The sequence below is a fragment of the Erythrolamprus reginae genome, chromosome 2 (assembly GCF_031021105.1).
Source record: "Erythrolamprus reginae isolate rEryReg1 chromosome 2, rEryReg1.hap1, whole genome shotgun sequence".
Classification (NCBI taxonomy): domain Eukaryota; kingdom Metazoa; phylum Chordata; class Lepidosauria; order Squamata; family Dipsadidae; genus Erythrolamprus; species Erythrolamprus reginae.
Genome location: NC_091951.1, coordinates 86465684 through 86485156, shown reverse-complemented (window position 1 = coordinate 86485156; position 19473 = coordinate 86465684). Strand labels below are relative to the sequence as shown.

At 35.4% G+C, this 19473-nt stretch overlaps 2 protein-coding genes across 3 annotated transcripts in view; one reads left to right on the top strand and one right to left on the bottom strand.

Moving 5' to 3' along the window:
- The window catches only part of SYN2 (synapsin II), a 139450-nt gene that overhangs the window by 81187 nt on the left and 38790 nt on the right, over positions 1 to 19473 (top strand). For both annotated transcript variants that reach the window (XR_011557959.1, XM_070738575.1), the window contains exons 6-7: positions 16006 to 16068; positions 16876 to 17018. Coding sequence is in view for 1 of the 2 variants with exons in the window: in XM_070738575.1 (XP_070594676.1) it covers positions 16006 to 16068; positions 16876 to 17018 (206 nt within the window). In the remaining variant the exon portion in view is untranslated. The remainder of the gene's footprint in view (positions 1 to 16005; positions 16069 to 16875; positions 17019 to 19473) is intronic.
- On the bottom strand, positions 1560 to 13312 carry TIMP4 (TIMP metallopeptidase inhibitor 4). The gene is given in 7 exon segments (XM_070744193.1): positions 1560 to 1724; positions 6781 to 6814; positions 6816 to 6903; positions 7374 to 7485; positions 9944 to 10032; positions 13178 to 13250; positions 13253 to 13312. Coding segments are annotated over 7 exon segments (621 nt in total).

The window sequence follows — 19473 nt, the reverse complement described above, 5'->3', positions numbered from 1 at the left end:
TTTTCAATTGCCAGAAAAATAACACAAGGTGTGAGAACTTTAATCACATCAGAGTTAATGTGCCAGATGAGAGGCCTTTGGAAGTTAAGCAATAAACCACTGCACAAAGCAGTTAGCACTGACCTATAGCAAGATCAGAATGCCACAACTTACATTTCAAGTGAATGTTCGAAATCCCTCCAGCTTTCTTGCCTACCAAGACTCATACTGAAATCAACAGTCTCATTCTAAATGCTTTTTAGCTTTCTCCATTCTTGAAAGTAGACAAAGAGAAGCCACTAAGCTGTTCCTCAATAATTCAGTGGCAGATATTATTTCTCTGAAGAAGAGGGTATAGTGGCCCAAATTACTGAATAGGCATAGGAGGACGTTATGTATTTTCATTCATTAACTCATTCAGTTTAGCATTTAGCATGAAACTCTGCTAAGTGTTGCATGCCAAATTAAAAATGGCATCGAAACAATTCAAGAAAGATTAAAAATCATGTCAATGTATTAACAGGAGTAGAAATTATAATTTTAATAAAGCTCACCCTTTTTTTAAAAAAAATTCTTTCTTAGAAAACAGGGATGTTTCCATATAAATTTACTGAAATAACTGTTGAAAGCAACAACTGCCAGGAATATAATTTTTATATTAGTCTGGATGCCACTTCTAAGTATTCACACTGGAGTATAAGACACACCTTAGTTTTTTGGGAGGAAAATAGGGGAAAGAATCTTTTTTGGGGAGAGGTATTTTTTTTTCATCTCTCCCAATAATTTCAATAAAATAAAAAATACATGTCCTGAAGCTGACCAGACTAAGGACACTAGCCAGATGAATACCTGGTAAGCAGATTTTTTTCCCAAAAATAGGGAAAAGAATCTACTTACCAGGTATTCATCTGGCTGGTGTGCTTAGTCTGGTCAGCTTCAGCACATTATTTTATCCCCTCGTTAGGGCTTTTAAACAACTTTATTTGGAGAGAGTAACAGTGAAAGAGCTTGCAAGCCAGTAAAAGCTGGGAACATCATTAGCACCTGGTTAGGGCCGGAAAAAAACATTTGGAGCAAGTAAAGCAATGAAAAAACCCCTACAAAGACAGGATTTGGAAAACATTATTCTCAGAGAGTAACAATGAAAGAGCTTGAAAGCCAGTAAGAGCTGGGAACATCGTTAGCACCTGGTTAGGGCTGTAAAGAAATTTATTCGGAGCAAATTAGAGCAATGGAAAAAAATCTGCAAAGACTTACAGCTTGGAAAACATTCTTAGCAGAGGGAAACAATGAAAGAGCCTGCAAGGTAAGATCTGGGAAGATAGTTAGCAGCTAGTTCGGGCTGGGAAAAAAAGCTACATTCAGAGTATAAGATGCACCCAAATTATCAGCCTCGTTTAGGGAGGAAAAAGGTGCATCTTATACTCCAAAAAATATGGTAATTTGCTTTTGAATCTATGCAAGAAACTATTATTGGAAATTCAAAGCACCATTAAGCAGGCAACATGGAATAAATGTAACCTCTCATGTTTGCCCCAAAATTTATATTATTTATGGTTCACTGATACCAGCTAACTGTTTCACCATGGAAGAGCATCATGCCAACTGCAAAATCCATCACTACCCTTGAAACAGGCAGCATTATTTGCTTGATGTCCATAGAACTTCCCCTCTTTCAGCCAAACAGTCCATAGGCATTCATTGGGTGTTGTGGTAGAACAAGGTTCTGTAGGGCAGCCAGTAATCTAGGTGCAAAAAATTACATGAGTTTCCCATGTTTCTGCTCTGAAATCATATTTTATAATGTGTAAACGCTTATTTATCATTTATCAGAATAAATATTGTGACAATTTGTAAATTGTTTCCAAAATGCACATGTACCTTCAAATGAGACAAGAATGAAACTTTAGGGGACTATAAATGCACATATTCCAACATCAATGCATAATGAATTATTTCAACACAGAAATCTATATTAGTACAATATATTATTTTAAAATATATATATATATATATCGTTTCGGTGAAATCACATTCACCATCATCAGGCTGAAGTTTCAAGCTTCGTGCTGTTGTAAATATGGAATATATATATATATATATATATATATATATATATATATATATATATATATATATATATATATATATATATGTAGATTGTTCTGAGTTCGGGTTTTGCCCTGTGTAATGTTTTGCATGTCTATGCGACGTTTCGGTAAAATCACATTTACCATCATCAGGCTGGAGTTCCAATCTCTGTGTTTTTGCAAAAACACAGAGATTGGAACTCCAGCCTGATGATGGTAAATGTGATTTTACCGAAACGTCGCATAGACATGCAAAACATTACACAGGGCAAAACCCGAACTCAGAACAATCTACATACATATACCCGTGAAAATTTACGAAAACAAATATATATATATATATATATTTGTTTTCGTAAATTTTCACGGGTATATGTATGTAGATTGTTCTGAGTTCGGGTTTTGCCCTGTGTAATGTTTTGCATGTCTATGCGACGTTTCGGTGAAATCACATTCACCATCATCAGGCTGGAGTTCCAATCTTTGTGTTTTTGCAAATGAATATTAGCAACTGACATTTCTTCTTAGCATGTAGTGTGGGGGTGGAGATTTGCTTTGAATGTAGCAAATAGATTGGGTGACTATGCTTCCGTGATCTGATTGGTTGGTGTAATCATGGTTATAGAAGGAATGGCATGAAGATTATGAAGTGTTTTGTTTAAGTCTGATTTCCAAATATAAAATTTCTAAAATCATAATAATTAAAGGATTGACATATTGATTATAATGAGGTGTTTATTTTGTTTAAGGCTGGTTTCCAAATCTCTGGCAGGCGCGAGGTATCATCCCTTTTATTTAAACAAAAAGATCTTTTTTCAATTTCAATAGCTTCTAGAGAGATTCTTTTATATAAATTCTCTGTTTTGTGGAGTAATTTAGTTTTTTCAAAGTCAATTTCGTGCCCTGTTTTTTTAATGTGCTGGACAAGGGAGGAGGTCTTCTCCTGTTTCTTGACTGCATTCATATGTTCTGCCATGCGCTGGCTCACTCTTCGGTTAGTTTGTCCAATGTATGTGGCTGCACATGTTTTGCAAGGGATTTCATAGATACCTTGGTATTCTAATTGGATTTTATCTTTGGGGCTCCTTAGGATATTAGATATTTTTTGGTTAGTGCAAAATGAGGTTTTGATGTTATGTTTTTGTAGAATTTTACTAATTTTATCCGTGGTGCCTTTGATGTAAGGAAGGATGGTGGTGCCATTGTCCTGTTCTTGATCTTGTTTTTTGGGGGGTGTCTCTTTATTGATTAGGTTTGTTATTGTTTTCTCTTTGAATCCATTAGAAATTAGTACATCTTTGAGTTTGTTCAATTCAGTTTTTAAGTGCTCATGGTCAGCTAAGCGTTTGGTTCTGGTGATGAGAGTTTTGGCCACTGAGGTGATTTGTGCGGGGTGGTGGTGTGAGTGTGCATTTAGATAACGGTTGGTATGGGTTTTCTTTTGGTAGATAGTATGTCCTAGGCTGCCATTGGGTTTTTTATAGACCAGTACATCTAGAAAGGGAAGTTGATCATTGATTTCTGTTTCCATAGTAAACTGTATTTTGGGGTGTAGGCTGTTGAGATGAGTGAGGAAATTGTCTAGTTTTTCTTTACCATGTGGCCAAATTACAAAGGTATCATCAACATATCTCAGCCAAAGTTTGGGTTTGTATTTGGCTTGCTCTAAAGCATTATGGAATATTTCGAAAATAATGCTTTAGAGCAAGCCAAATACAAACCCAAACTTTGGCTGAGATATGTTGATGATACCTTTGTAATTTGGCCACATGGTAAAGAAAAACTAGACAATTTCCTCACTCATCTCAACAGCCTACACCCCAAAATACAGTTTACTATGGAAACAGAAATCAATGATCAACTTCCCTTTCTAGATGTACTGGTCTATAAAAAACCCAATGGCAGCCTAGGACATACTATCTACCAAAAGAAAACCCATACCAACCGTTATCTAAATGCACACTCACACCACCACCCCGCACAAATCACCTCAGTGGCCAAAACTCTCATCACCAGAACCAAACGCTTAGCTGACCATGAGCACTTAAAAACTGAATTGAACAAACTCAAAGATGTACTAATTTCTAATGGATTCAAAGAGAAAACAATAACAAACCTAATCAATAAAGAGACACCCCCCAAAAAACAAGATCAAGAACAGGACAATGGCACCACCATCCTTCCTTACATCAAAGGCACCACGGATAAAATTAGTAAAATTCTACAAAAACATAACATCAAAACCTCATTTTGCACTAACCAAAAAATATCTAATATCCTAAGGAGCCCCAAAGATAAAATCCAATTAGAATACCAAGGTATCTATGAAATCCCTTGCAAAACATGTGCAGCCACATACATTGGACAAACTAACCGAAGAGTGAGCCAGCGCATGGCAGAACATATGAATGCAGTCAAGAAACAGGAGAAGACCTCCTCCCTTGTCCAGCACATTAAAAAAACAGGGCACGAAATTGACTTTGAAAAAACTAAATTACTCCACAAAACAGAGAATTTATATAAAAGAATCTCTCTAGAAGCTATTGAAATTGAAAAAAGATCTTTTTGTTTAAATAAAAGGGATGATACCTCGCGCCTGCCAGAGATTTGGAAACCAGCCTTAAACAAAATAAACACCTCATTATAATCAATATGTCAATCCTTTAATTATTATGATTTTAGAAATTTTATATTTGGAAATCAGACTTAAACAAAACACTTCATAATCTTCATGCCATTCCTTCTATAACCATGATTACACCAACCAATCAGATCACGGAAGCATAGTCACCCAATCTATTTGCTACATTCAAAGCAAATCTCCACCCCCACACTACATGCTAAGAAGAAATGTCAGTTGCTAATATTCATTTGCAAAAACACAAAGATTGGAACTCCAGCCTGATGATGGTGAATGTGATTTCACCGAAACGTCGCATAGACATGCAAAACATTACACAGGGCAAAACCCGAACTCAGAACAATCTACATATATATATATATATAGCTGATGAGGCCTAATAAGGCCGAAATGGGACCATCCTAGTCTCCCTTAATTTTAAAATTCCAGCTGAAAACATTTTAACATATATATATATATATATATATATATATATATATATATGTTAAATGTATTTTAAATATACCAGGGTGATCCGACATAAGAATATATATATATATATATATATATATGTATATATATATATATATATATATATATTAATTAGTTGAACATACAGACTATAGTTTTGTACCAATGTGACTTTTGTGCATCTAAAAGACTGTTATGCATTACCTAGGTATCTACAATGTGCACATTAAGTGCAGAAAACCATCTTGGAATTATGCAAAATGGATATTTTGCTGCTAATCCTTCTTATCTTACTATTAAGGGAGGTGATTATATTGATGATACAGTTGTACAGTGCCAATAGAAGAGTGGTGTCTGGGCCTGGTTATTTTCTTGCAGATATTTCATTATCCACTCAGACAGTGAACAACAACCTAATCAAGGAACTATCAAGAAAAAAACATTCTCACCAACACCAATAGAGCAAGTCACTGTATTTAAACAGAGAACAGAGGCACCCTGAAGATATTTCCTAGTTGGAACATGAAACATCTGCAAAAAATAATAATAATAACCAACCTCAGAGATTACCATGAACTCCCCAAGTACAGTTGTCTAGTGAAAAGTTTAAAAAAAAAACCACACCAGAAATAGTTTGGTAGCATAAGAGCTAAGTAAAACAAGGGTAAAATTAATTTGTGTATGACTAGCATTAAAAAAATATCATCTTAATAGATGTTAATTGAATGCAATTATACTTTCTGTAATCATTTAAATATATCCAGTGTTGCAGGTTAAAGGTTTACAGTATTTATCCATTCTGCATTTATTTAGGAAATTTCAAGAGAGATTGAATTCAAGCATACGTCATTAAATCTCAGTATTGGTATATCTAGATTATAAAATTAAATTGGTGATCATGAAAGACATTATGGGCAGGATCTTAAAATATGTATTAATGACCACATGATCCAATTAATCCATTTGAAAGGCTAAGTATAACATTAACAGTTACAATAAATTAAAGTAATGAAACATTACAAGTAAACAAGCTCAGAGACCACCAGCGACCCCTCACTTATAACTAGTGGTATGCAGAATGTCCAGAGTTTTAAAAGTTTTGACTTCAGACTATCCTATCATTAGAACTTCTTTTCCTGCTAGTTTTGTAAGTGGTACCTTCAAAAAAATATGCTCTCCCAACCTTAATTTTAAGGAAAACTAACCTTTTGAATCACTAACTAATGTTTTACTAGACCTCTGCAGTTAGCAAAGTTTGCAGGAGCATCTTACATTGATTTTCTAATAGTAAATAACTATTAAAGGAACATATGGTATAGCTAAGAAAATTGTTCCAAGACTCAGTAAAATAGGTATAGAAAACAGTTATAGGTATTATGACATAGCTAGAAGGATTACCACCCCAAGACAGATTGCTATAGTATTTAAACAAGGTAGGTTAAAATTTATGCATTTTAAAAAATCTGCTTTATTCTACTTACATTACTTATATATACATAAATACATACATGCATATAATTACATTATAGGTATATTATTGTATTTATTACTTATATATGTGTTGCTGCACAACTGATATAGTAATAGTAGATTACATTCCAATCTAATTGTTATACCTACTGTACAGTTACAGCCCATTTCATATTTATTCTTTTTTTTTTTTTTGAGAGTGGGTAAGTTCATTCCATGGTTTAATAAAATTGCATAAATAAATGGAAACTCTTCCATCGTGTGAAATGTCACCTGAAGTAAAGAAAATGTTGAAATGAGGGACTCGGACATTCCCATTGCCAAAGACATAATCCACAGCTACTAAATCAATCAAATTGTCTAGTAGAGTACATAACCTGTTATAGGTCCAGAAAAGATTATGATTGTTTAAATTTATATGTCATCAACACCTAGAAACCTTGTCCAGTTTTTCCCTTACCCCTCCTTTATTTTTAAATTATTGGTGGAAAGGAGAAATAAAAAGTATTGTTTTATTTTAATTTATTCAAGGAGGTACGTCCACAATTCTTATAATGGTGAGTGATGTTCGTTTGCTCGTATGCAGTAGTTTACTTCTATATGCTACAAACATAGGGAGGTAGGGAGAGAGGGAGATAGAGAGTAATTGAAATGTTTACATTTTAACAGAAATGTCACTGATGCCTATAAGGCTCAAATGTTGATTTTGTCTGACTTTAACAATTGACTTTAATATACTATACCTGAAAGGAGATACTGATTCTTCTTCTTTCTGAATGTTACCCCACACGTTGCTGATGTTAAAGCTGTAAAAACATACTGAACATCTTTTATCTTTTCAAAACCTTTAAACATCTATTAGGAAAAATAAAATTCTATATAAGCATATATTAAAAAGTTTAACATTATGCTGCATAATATTAACCTTTGCATTACTTAGCTTTCCACTTTTTCTGTTGTGTTTGCTAAATCTCTGTCCAAGAGAGCATAGGAAAAGTGGCTTGTTTGATTGCTTGTTGTTGCAGGGGGGTGGGGGTTATTGTTTTTACTCTTTGTATATTGGTTTTTTTAGTTTTCTTAAGCAATAAATACTGTGGATACCCATAAATGAATTAGATTCATTGTGGCTAAGGTAGGTGTGACCATCTCGAGGTCATTCGTGCCAGGCGTTTGTGGTGGCCCAAGCACTCTGCCAGCAAAAACAGGCTCCCAAGCTCTGTTTTCATCTGTGACAACGTCCTGCGTTGCAGTAGTTGAACCTCAAGGTGATAAGGGCATGTTTGACTGTAAGAAGTGAATTCCTATCCAAATAGGGCCTGAACTGGTGCACCAAGTGCACCCATGTGAATGCTCCCCTCACCACAGCCGAGATATAGTCTTCTCAGCTCAGCTGTGAATCAAGGAGGACGCTCAAGTTGCGGGCCCTCTCTAAAGGGGGGCAAAAGTCTCCTTCCCAGAGTAATGGACGGACATATGAAATTGTCCTCGGGAGGCAAAATCCACAGTCACTCCATCTTGTCTGGGTTGAGTCATAGTCTCCAAACACCTGCACATTACGTCCACTGCTTTACTAAGTTGACACGGGTGGACATGTAAATCTGAGTATCATCAACATACTGATGGTAACTCACCCCATGTCATCGGATGATCTCACCCAGCGGTTTCATGTAGATATTAAACAGCAGGGCTGAGAGGACTGACCTCTGAGGAACTCCACAGGAGAGGGACCTAAGAGTCAACCTCTGGCCTCCTGCCAACACTGACTGTGACCAAACATTACATTGGCCACTATAGTGTAAAAATTTAGTATATTTGTGGATGTAATAATCTCATAGTTCCTACTTGAAATAACACTGAAAATTATTTAATTTATTTTAACATTTCTAGACCGTTGAGAAAGATTGTACCATATGACCTCATCTTTACAAAAAAACCTACTCACTATACCAGTGATGGCGAACCTGTGACACGCGTGTCAGCACTGACACGCGTAGCCATTTTCGGTGACACTGGTTGTTTAAATTTACACTGGTTGTTTTCAGATTCAAAGTTATTTATCCTGACTATGAATGAGATGCTATTTTTCTCCCTTAGTTACTGAGTTCTTGTGTAACTAAAGGTGTTGACTCAGAAATGAGTTCCAGTCCAATTGAAGAGGAAACTGAGTTTCCCACTGATTAATTAACAGTCTCTCTTGGCTTGTTTTCTTTTTGCCACAGTTAAACATTTTTTGCACATAGGTAACATTTGTTTGCAAGCTGCACAGGAGCATTTTGTTCCAATAATTTCTACAGGTCAGACTACAGCAGCATCTAATTCCCAATCATTGATCTGTCAGCATAGTTGCAGAGCTATTTTATTTAAAAAATATAAATCATGTCAGAGGATAGCCACTATGATGAACAGATGAGATGCTTTCAATTTGTTTCTTTGTTTGGGTTTTTTGACAAAATATGTATTTTTTTTTAATGCAAAGTTAAAGAAAGTAGGGAGAGGTACTATTGACATCAGTGTTCCCTCTAATTTTTTTTTGGGGTGGGCGGAAAAGTATAGTGTCTGAGCGGCAGTCCCTTCGGGACTGGGCGGCACAGAAATAATAAATAAATAAGTAAACAAACAAACAAACAAACAAACAAACAAAAAACCCACCCTGTTTTGCCTCAGAGAATTTCAAAATAAAATACTGTACTGTGTGTCTATAACAGTGAGCTCATAATAGGGCAACTCTATCGATATCAAAATGCCACTTAAATAGTTGAGCTAGTTTCAAACTAGATTTTGATTTTCTTTCTCTCTTCCTTACTCCCATTCTTTTTCTCTTTTCCTTCCTCTCTTTTTTCTATCTGTTTCTCTCTCTTCCTCTCTTCCTCTCTCTCTCCTTCCCTCTCACTCTTTCCCTCTCGGCTTCTGGGCAGGTTTGGAAAACTCTGAGTTGATGATGATTTTTAAGTGAGCGATTGCTCACTGCTCGGCTTAGAGGGAACTATGATTGACATTATTGCATTATAACTTAGTGAGATCATTCTGTTCACTGACCAGGAAAGACACCTTCTGATTGGCTACTGGTTGCCATTCTGAGTTACAGATGTGCATTAGAAGAACACCAATACTATCTCATTAGCTAAAATAGTGAGAAGAGCCTGTTTACTTCCTGCTTGGTTTCAGTTCGGAAATGGAAGACTTGCATGAGCACTATCCAACTACCAGTGTCTTTACCCATTGAAGCATTGGTTGTAATGTCAATAGAATGATACAGAGCAAATTTTATTCTCCTAAATATATGTCCTCAAAACAGACCAACAGTTTTAGATACCTTTATTTGTTTGATTTCATACCGGATCTTTTCCAAAGAAGAAAGTGAATCTTTAACCACTGTTTTACTCAGTACGTTTGCACGAATCACTAAAATAAAATGAAACATTATTGACTGAGCAAACTACCTGTTCCCCACCCCTTCCAAAAGTTATAGCAATGGGAAAGCAATTATTTATTTTATTAAAATGTTTTTTTAAGTCCTGTCTTTCAGGACACAAATCTTACCAAATTAGCTTACATGCTGTGATGATAAACAAATTAAGAATAGTTTTCAAAAACTAAAAAGAAAATTAGTTCCTTATCACAGGGCAATTGGTAGCATTGGCTATCTAAAAGAGAGAAAGAAAGAACTTTTATAGCAGGATGTCATGATGGTCTGTGACAGGGATTCTTTACAAAAGAATCTCTCTAAAAGTGGTTAGCAAGGGAAATGTAATTTAGTGGCCAATAAAATGCTTCATTTGCTGCTGGTGAAGTAGGGCAAATTTCCTTGGCTCCCAGTTCTTCCATCCTCTGATGACCACTGCTTTGCAGTCATATGGAGCACAGCTGGGAGGTTTTCTTGTTTACTTCAGCCAACATCTACATAAAAGCAACCTTATTGTATGACAATTATAGAACATCCATTTGTAAATAGCTTCAGTAGATAGTACTATAATTTCTTACTCTCCAATTATCATCCCCCATTCCTTTTTTTAAAGACTCCATTGGAGTTGGGCAGCCAATAAAAGATCTTGGAGTCTTGGTGGACAATCAACTAAACATGAGTCAGCAATGTGCAGCAGCAGCCAAAAAAGCCAACTCAATCCTAAGCTGCATCAACAGAGGAATACGCTCCAAGACCAGGGAAGTACTAATACCACTCTACTATGCCCTGGTCAGACCCCACCTGGAGTACTGCATCCAATTTTGGTCACCTCACTACAAAAAAGACATCGAAACTCTGGAGAAGGTGCAAAAAAGAGCAACCAAAATGATTAGGGGACTCGAAACCAAGACTTACGAAGAGAGATTGAGAGAACTGGGCATGGACAGCCTAGAAAAAAGAAGGTCTAGAGGGGACATGATAGCAGTTTACAGATACTTGAGGGGTTGCCACGGTGAGGAGGGGGTCTCTTTATTCCCCAGGGCACCATAGGGCCGGACGAGGAACAACGGTTGGAAGCTGACCAAGGAGAGATTCAACCTAGAAATAAGGAAGAACTTCCTGACGGTCAGAGCGATCAACCAATGGAACTGCCTGCCAGGGGAGGTGGTGAACTCCCCAACTCTGGACACCTTCAAGAGGAGATTGGACTTCCATCTGGCTGGGGTGCTGTAGGGTTTCCTGCTCAGGCAGGGGGTTGGACTCGATGACCTAACGGTCCCTTTCAACTCTATTAATAAATAAAATAAATAAATTTAAATAAATAAATACCAATAAAGGAGCAATAATTTAGTTTAATGATAAAACAATATTCACAAAATGTATATGTTGTTTCTATGTATTCTTATATGTATTATTTTTCTGAAATATGAAATGAATTAACACAGCATGTAATTGTAATCAGTTGAGATGAAATAATTATAGAAAGTAAATTTCTAATTTAAGTATATATTTCTTTATTTTAAAATCCATAGCTTCACAGTTTGAAACTTAAAATGAAATGACTAGTTTTTAGGCTGCTTAATTACAAATCACTACATAGTACTTTAAATGAAAAACTAAAACTAAAAATACATTTAAGCTGCAGAATGATTTATTCAGTACTTTCAGTTTTTAATCTGTTGCGTACTTGTGAGAATCAAAAGCTTATCCGTATTTTTTATTCTATATACACAGATCATATTAAACAGTACACATGTTTATATTTGTACTCATACAAAAATATATAGCAGATACTAATAGTGAAGTCAGTGGTTGATGCTAACATAGTTTGGGACACCAAAAACATAAGGTAAGCAAGGCTACAGAACGTAAATAAGATTTAAAGAAGAATATTTAAAAACAGCATCCTACAGCAATTTTAATGTTACGGTACATGTAAACATATTCATAATAATAATTTTATAAAATTTTATTAAAAATTATAAAAAATAATAAAAGGCAAAAATTCTGGAACAAACCAGGTTGGCAGAAAGACTTGAATATTTATAGTCAGGTCCTATTTAAATATCTTTATCTTTTTATAGTAAACTACATAGTCACTGTCATTTAAAAAGAACTTTATTATTCATAAACATCAATGTAACAAGTGTTTGATTCATTGAATTGTGATTATTTTCTATAATTTAACATTTATTTATTTACTCTGAATTCTCTGAGTACCAAGGACCCCTCATTTCAACCATGAGCTACAAATATTTTCTCTTATATTTTATACTTCTTGTCTAGGTAATTTTCTTGACGGATTTGAACAGGTTAGAGCTTGTCATGGTTACAAAGATTTTATCAACACAGAAAAGCAATCAGTAGGCAGAACGTTCTGCCTCTTCCATACAAATGCTAATTTTGTGACATTTCAGAAACTAATGTTTTACATTTGCTCTTCAATTCTGAATAGAAGCTATATCTTGAATTGATAAAATGACAAAATGTCACATAATGGAAAACTTTATACTTATTATATACTTGGTAAGGGTGGGGGGAGAGATTGTCTATAAATACTGTATATAGTATGCAGTATATATGACATAAATTAACAAATTACCACACCTAAACAGAGAGAAGGAGAGGGGGGGGAAAGACATGGAAAGTCTAGCATATGTTACAAAAATATTCAAATGTGAAGTTGAAATCATCTAAAAGGAACTTAATAAATCCTTTATTTAAGATAGGTAAGAAGAAGATTATATTTGTAAATGTGTACTTTGCTTTACTGTTATCACCTGTACAGCATACATATTGCATGACCCCTATTCATGTTTATTTATATATTAAATGTTAGTAATATTCAAAAACAGCTCAATGCCTATCATTCCCCAGATTACTGAAAATAAATTTAATATAGCAAGTCTAATAAAGTATTAAAGATAAAAGATGGTGAACAGAGGCACTTTTACATGCTTTTGAAATTCATTTTATCCTGAGATTCCTGTGGGATAGTGTTGAACCCTTTTCTTTTATAGCTCTGATTTTCATTCTGAGATAGGAAAGCTAGACCATTGCAGAGATGTGCACATATAGCTAATCATGTCTCTAAACTGTTTTGCTAGTTTGTCCAGTAAAAAGCATAGATGATTCATGACTCACCAATATCAGAACTACAGATTTGTTCCTGTGGATGAGCCAGGGAACAACTGCAAGCTTCAGTCAGATCCTGACTACAGTACTGAGGGTTAGAAGGAGCAGTGGTTGAAATAGCAAGGAATTGAGTAGATGACCCATGCTACTTGAAACACACCTGGATGACTGGCCAGCTTGAAGAAAATGTTCTTTTGCTGTTCAGTTTTCTCCTCATAAATTTGCTAATGACAATCTAGTTTCCTCTTAGAGCAAGCAGCAATTTAATTTCAGCAGATTAAACTTTTTCTATTGGGTGTAAAAATGCTCTGACCATCCATTCTGAAGATATTCTTCAGTTATCTTAAATAACTTTTAAGGTTCCTGACATGGGGACTGTTTTTCCTATCTTTAAGCCAAAAGCATATTATTGGTGAAACATGAAAGATTTCATATATCCAAAGAAATGTTACTTTAATTATTATAAATCATTGTTAGCAATGGTTGGGAACTCACTTTAGAATAATATTCATATTCTGGAATATTTAGCAGAATTGTGTGTGTGTGGTATATTGTAAATCAGATTTTCCATTCCACGCGTTATCTGAGTAAACAGTGTATTAAAAGCCAATGTTTTAACACTAAGGCTTATTTTTAGTTCTAGTTCATAATCTTTTGCTGTCTATATATTTTTCATCCCATAATTATACTGATTATACAGACAATTATTTGTGAATGGCAAGATTTCTGCCATATTTATCATGACTGCATAATTGGTAATTGCATAAGTATAGTAAGATCATTAAGCAAGCAGCAGTGGTTTAGTCCCAGTTTCAGATTGTGTGTATCTGTGTCTATGTATTATGGGCCAAAAGAAAGGAAAGAGATCACATTTTCTCGGTACTAAACATAACGCACACACATGTTTGTTTGTTTGTTTGTTTGTTTATTTATTTATTTATACGATTTTTTTTAAATGCCGCCCTTGTCTTACGAACTTAATTGGTTCCAGGACGAGGTTCGTAAGGTGAAATGTTTGTAAGATGAAACAATGTTTCCCATAGGAATCAATGGAAAAGCGATTAATGCGCGGAAGCCCAAAATTCACCCCTTTTGCCAGCCGAAGCGCCCGTTTTCATGCTGGTGGGATTCCCCTGAGGCTCCCTTCCATGGGAAACCCCACCTCCGGACTTCTGCATTTTTGCGATGCTGCAGGGGAATCCCAGCAGGGGAATCCCAGCATCGCAAAAATGGGTGCTTCTCTGGCAACGGAAGGGGTTTCCCAACGAGGGGAGCCTTCGCCTGGCAACGGAAGTCCAGAGGTGGGGCATTCCAGCAGTGGCGGCAGGTTCATAAGGTGAAAATTGTTTGGAAGAAGAGGCCAAAAAATCTTAAACCCTGTTTTCGTATCTCGAAAAGTTCATATGACGAGGGGTTCATAAGATGAGGTATCACTGTACCACTTTTTAACAAAGTAAGCATATTGCCCCCACAATCCGGGTCCTCATTTTACCCACCTCAAAAGGATGGAAGGCTGAGTCAACCTTGAGCCGGTGATGAGATTTGAACTGCTGACCTGCAGATCTAGCAGTCAGCTTTAGTGGCCTGCAGTACTACACTCTACCCACTGTGCCACTTTGGCTCATTCTACAATATGATATGGTTGTCCACTATGACTCCAAGATCCCTTTCACAGTTGTTCAATAGTAGTAAATGTGAGAGTGATCTTAGAGTCCTACTGGACAACATTTTAAATATGAGCCAGCAATGTGCAGCAGGTGCCAAAAAAGCCTAGGCTGCATAAACAGAGGGATAGAATCAAGATCACATGAAGTGTTACTACCACTTTATAATGCCTTAGTAAGGCCACACTTGGAATACTACATTCAGTTTTGGTCACCATGATGTAAAAAAGATGTTGAGACACTAGAAAGAGTGCAGAGAGGAGCAACAAAGATTATTAGGGGTCTGGAGGCTAAAACATATGAAGAACAGTTGCAGAAACTGGGTATGTCTACTTTAATGAAAAGAAGGACTAGGGGAGACATCTAATATCTAATATCTCAGGGGTTGTCACAAAGAAAAGGGAATCAAACTATTATCCAAAGCACCTGAGGATAGAACAAGAAACAATGGATGGAAACTAATCAAGGAGAGAAGCAATTTAGAACTAAGGAGAATTTCCTGACAGAACAATTAATCGGTGGAACAAGTCCACTACTCCAATACTGAATGTTGAATGCTCCAACACTGGAAGTTTTTAAGATGTTGGATAACCAAGTGGAATAGAATAGAATAGAATTGAATTCTTTATTGGCCAAATGTGATTGGACACACAAGGAATTTGTCTTGGTGCATATGCTCTCAGTGTGCATAAAAGAACAAGATATATTTGTCAAGAATCATGTGGTAGAGGGTTGGACTATATAAGACCTCCAAGGTCCCTTTCAACTATGTTATTCTACTCTATACAAATTAGTATAATTTCATTCATTAAATTTAACAATGAATAAAAGGGAGAAGATAAACATATAGATTAGTAGCTCAAATATCTTAAGCCTTCCAAATTCTCCTACAGCCAGGAAAATGCTTGTTGAAGTTAAAAGAAAGGTGATTCATTCAGACTTGTGGAAAATAGGTTAATTTCTTGCCCTTCACTTAGGTGCTTTGGAAAATACTGTACATGGCATTTCAAAAGAGTACGTGGCATTTCAAAATGCAATCTTTTTATCTAAAGAGAAACATGCATTTGATAATGAATTATCCATTGGTTATGTAACTATTTTAATACTCTCTCCCTCTTTCTCTCTCTCTCTCTCCCTCTCTCTCCCTTTCTTTCTTTTCTTTCTTTTCCCCAGCTGACATTGCCAACATTTCCTGTTGTGGTGAAAATTGGACATGCTCATTCAGGCATGGGAAAGGTGATCATGCTTTATTTATATATCCTGGGGAAATATAACAAATTGCTTTTTAGAAGATAGTTATGTGAATGTTTCTTATAACTCTCTAACAGAAGTAGATTAAAACTTCAAAAATTATTATGGAAATTTTTGTGATATGGTGTCTGTCACTTAGCATTTGCTTAATTTTAGGTATATTGTTTGTTTAGTCTCTTGAGCACAAGTTTAAAAATTCATAAAACTCAAATCATAAGCTGAAAAACACTTTAAAGGGTAAAACTTATTTGAATAAAATGCTTTGTTTCAAAAGTACAAAGATTTCATATATTATATATTAGTTCTATAATTTCCCCAGGTCCCAACTCATTGATTTTACTTTTGGGCACTTTTGGGATTTTATTTGTGGACTATCGTGAACTCTCCTACATAGGATATACAGGAATGTCTTCATTTTACATGTAATATTCAATCTGGCTGAAAAATTATATGTAAAAGACTTTTGCAACCTGCTGCTCTCCAGAAGGGCTGCATTGTATTATAGCCTCCATCTGTCCCTCAAACAATCAATTCCTGTCTATGGATGATTATAGTATAACAAATGTGGAACTTGCAGAAAACTGATGCAGGCAGATAATTAACTCTCCTAAGTGTTAAGCCTCAACTGTTATTGATAATTAAGAATGATTAATAATGTATTTCTCTTTAAAAATCTATTATGCTTAGAAATACTGTAGTGTCTGTTTTTTAAAGAAATTTAATTCTTGATTAATCTTTTTTTTTTCTTTCCTTTTTTTCTGGATGCAAAATACCTCTTGATGCTGAAAACAGGTCAAAGTAGACAATCATTATGATTTTCAGGATATAGCCAGTGTGGTAGCCCTTACCCAAACCTATGCTACCACTGAACCCTACATAGACTCCAAATATGATATCAGGATCCAAAAGATTGGAAACAACTATAAAGCCTACATGTAAGCAAATAGATTCTGGGGTTGTATGATATTATTGTTCTTCCATACCCAGCTGGTGTGGCCTAGAGGTGTCTCATAATCAGGAGGTTGTGAGTTCGACCTTAGGTAGAGGCAGATGTAGGGTCTTGTGCTTGGGCAGGGGGAGGGACTGGATGACCTGCAAGATCCCTTCCAATTCTGTTATCTGTTATTCATGCTGAGACTGAATGAACATGATTTATTCTGTTTTGAGAAAGGTAGGTGATCTGTTTTCTTTAGCAGTACAGTGTTCCCTCACTTTTCGCGGGAAATGCGTTCTGAGACCACCCGCAAAAGTCGAATTTCTGCAAAGTAGAGATGCGGAAGTAAATACACTATTTTTGGCTATGAACAGTATCACAAGCCTTCCCTTAACACTTTAAACCCCTAAATTGTGATTTCCCATTCCCTTAGCAACCACTTAGATTATTACTCACCATGTTTATTTATTAAAGTTTATTAAAAAAAATTTTTTATTAAAGGCGGATTAATGTTTGGCAGTGACATATGACGTCATCAGGTGGGAAAAAACGTGGGATAGGGGGGGAAATTGTGAAGTATTTTTTAATTAATATTTTTGAAAAACCGTGGTATAGACTTTTCGCGAAGTTCGAACCCGCGAAAATCGAGGGAACACTGTACTGACAATCGTCAGTTCTAATAAATAGAAAATATTATTTTACTGAAAGAGTAGTAGATCCTTGGAACAAACTTCCAGCAGACGTGGTTGGTAAATCTACAGTAACTGAATTTAAACATACCTGGGATAAACATATATCCATTGTAAGATAAAATACAGGAAATAGTATAAGGGCAGACTAGATGGACCATGAGGTCTTTTTCTGCCGTCAGTCTTCTATGTTTCTATGTTTCTAATAATAGATCCAAGTTATTCAGAAATATGACCTGAATCTTTCATTTTTCAAACAAATATATTAAAATAGAGTGAGAACAAGAGGCATTCTGAACAAATATGATAAATTATTTAATATAAATTATAATATTTTATTTATATATTCCGCATTTTTCAAATTTATGTTGTAGTTAATTTAAAACAATTCAAATGAAATTCAGTAGTATTCAACAGGCAAAATATGCCATAAAGCAATTGCAAAAGAACAATTTATTTGTTTGATTTCTATAGCTGTCCTTCTTAACAACTGATTCTAAATGACATGCATCATAAAAATCAATCAACAATCAAATAAATAGTCTATAAACATAACATAAATCCGAAGGTATCATCATATTCTCCAAGGGAATAGACCCTGGGCATGATAGTTCTCTTTCACTATCTGAAAAGTTGCCATGTAGTGAATGGAACAGAATTGTTCACTGTTGCTTTAAAGGCAAGATGAGAAACTGTAAGTATATATTCAGAGAAAATAGATTTCTGTAGGCTATCAGGAGAAAAAAAATTCCTGTGTTAACTGCAACAGTAGTACAGACTACCATGATAAATGGCAGACTTGCAAGTTGAGATGTTTAAGCATTATTAGTACATTTCAAGGAAATGGAAATAGTGTTAAAAACAAACAGCACAAAAGCAGACATTAAACATATAGGAAACTATCTACTTTTTGACAATAAATGTTTTCCCTAAAAACACAGTGCAGTATTAAAAGTAAAATTAGTTAAAGATTTAGCTCTCATGGTGCATTGATTAATCATATAGATTTTAATTATATAATTATTGACACAATGCCAATTATCTGTCACATTCAGATATCTATTTAGGTTGAGCAGGAATGGTTTCTCTTTTAACATGACTTCCCTGAATTAAAATTCTTAAGTTGATCCTTTGTGTTGATAAAAAATGACTACAAGTTGATTTGATGTAGAAAGCTACTTTTTCAGTATCTTCTTTCTTTATCAAATCAAATTAAAGTAGCCCCTCACTACTTCGCAGTTCATGTTTCATGGATTCGCTACTTCATGGGGTTTTTTCAAAGGGGGCTTATGGCTTAGAACGCTGGGGCAGGGACGGTTTGTGTGTATGTGGCAAACTGCAGCGACGGCTTCCTTCAGCCCGCGCGTCACAGGGGAAGGCTCGGTTTGTCTTGTCCTCCTGTTCGTGAATGTTTCTCAACTCTCTGAAGATCGTCTGCCGCTACCCGACTACAGGAAAGCCGCTACCACCATTGCTGACTGCTCAGAGAAGCCGATGTCTCTCAGCGGTCAGCAGCGGTGGGTTGTTAACAATACAGGGAGGGTTTTAAAAGTCCAAATACTTGTTAAATACATTAAAAATATCTTTCCTCTACTTCACAGAAATTTGTTTTTTGCGGGTGGTCTTGCATCCCCCGCGAATAACGAGGGATCACTGTACATACTTTTGCTAATTTAGGATTTTTTAAAAAAAATATTTTATACTTGTATTTTATATCTGTGATAAATGCACAGTTAATAATAATAATAATAATAATAATAATAATAA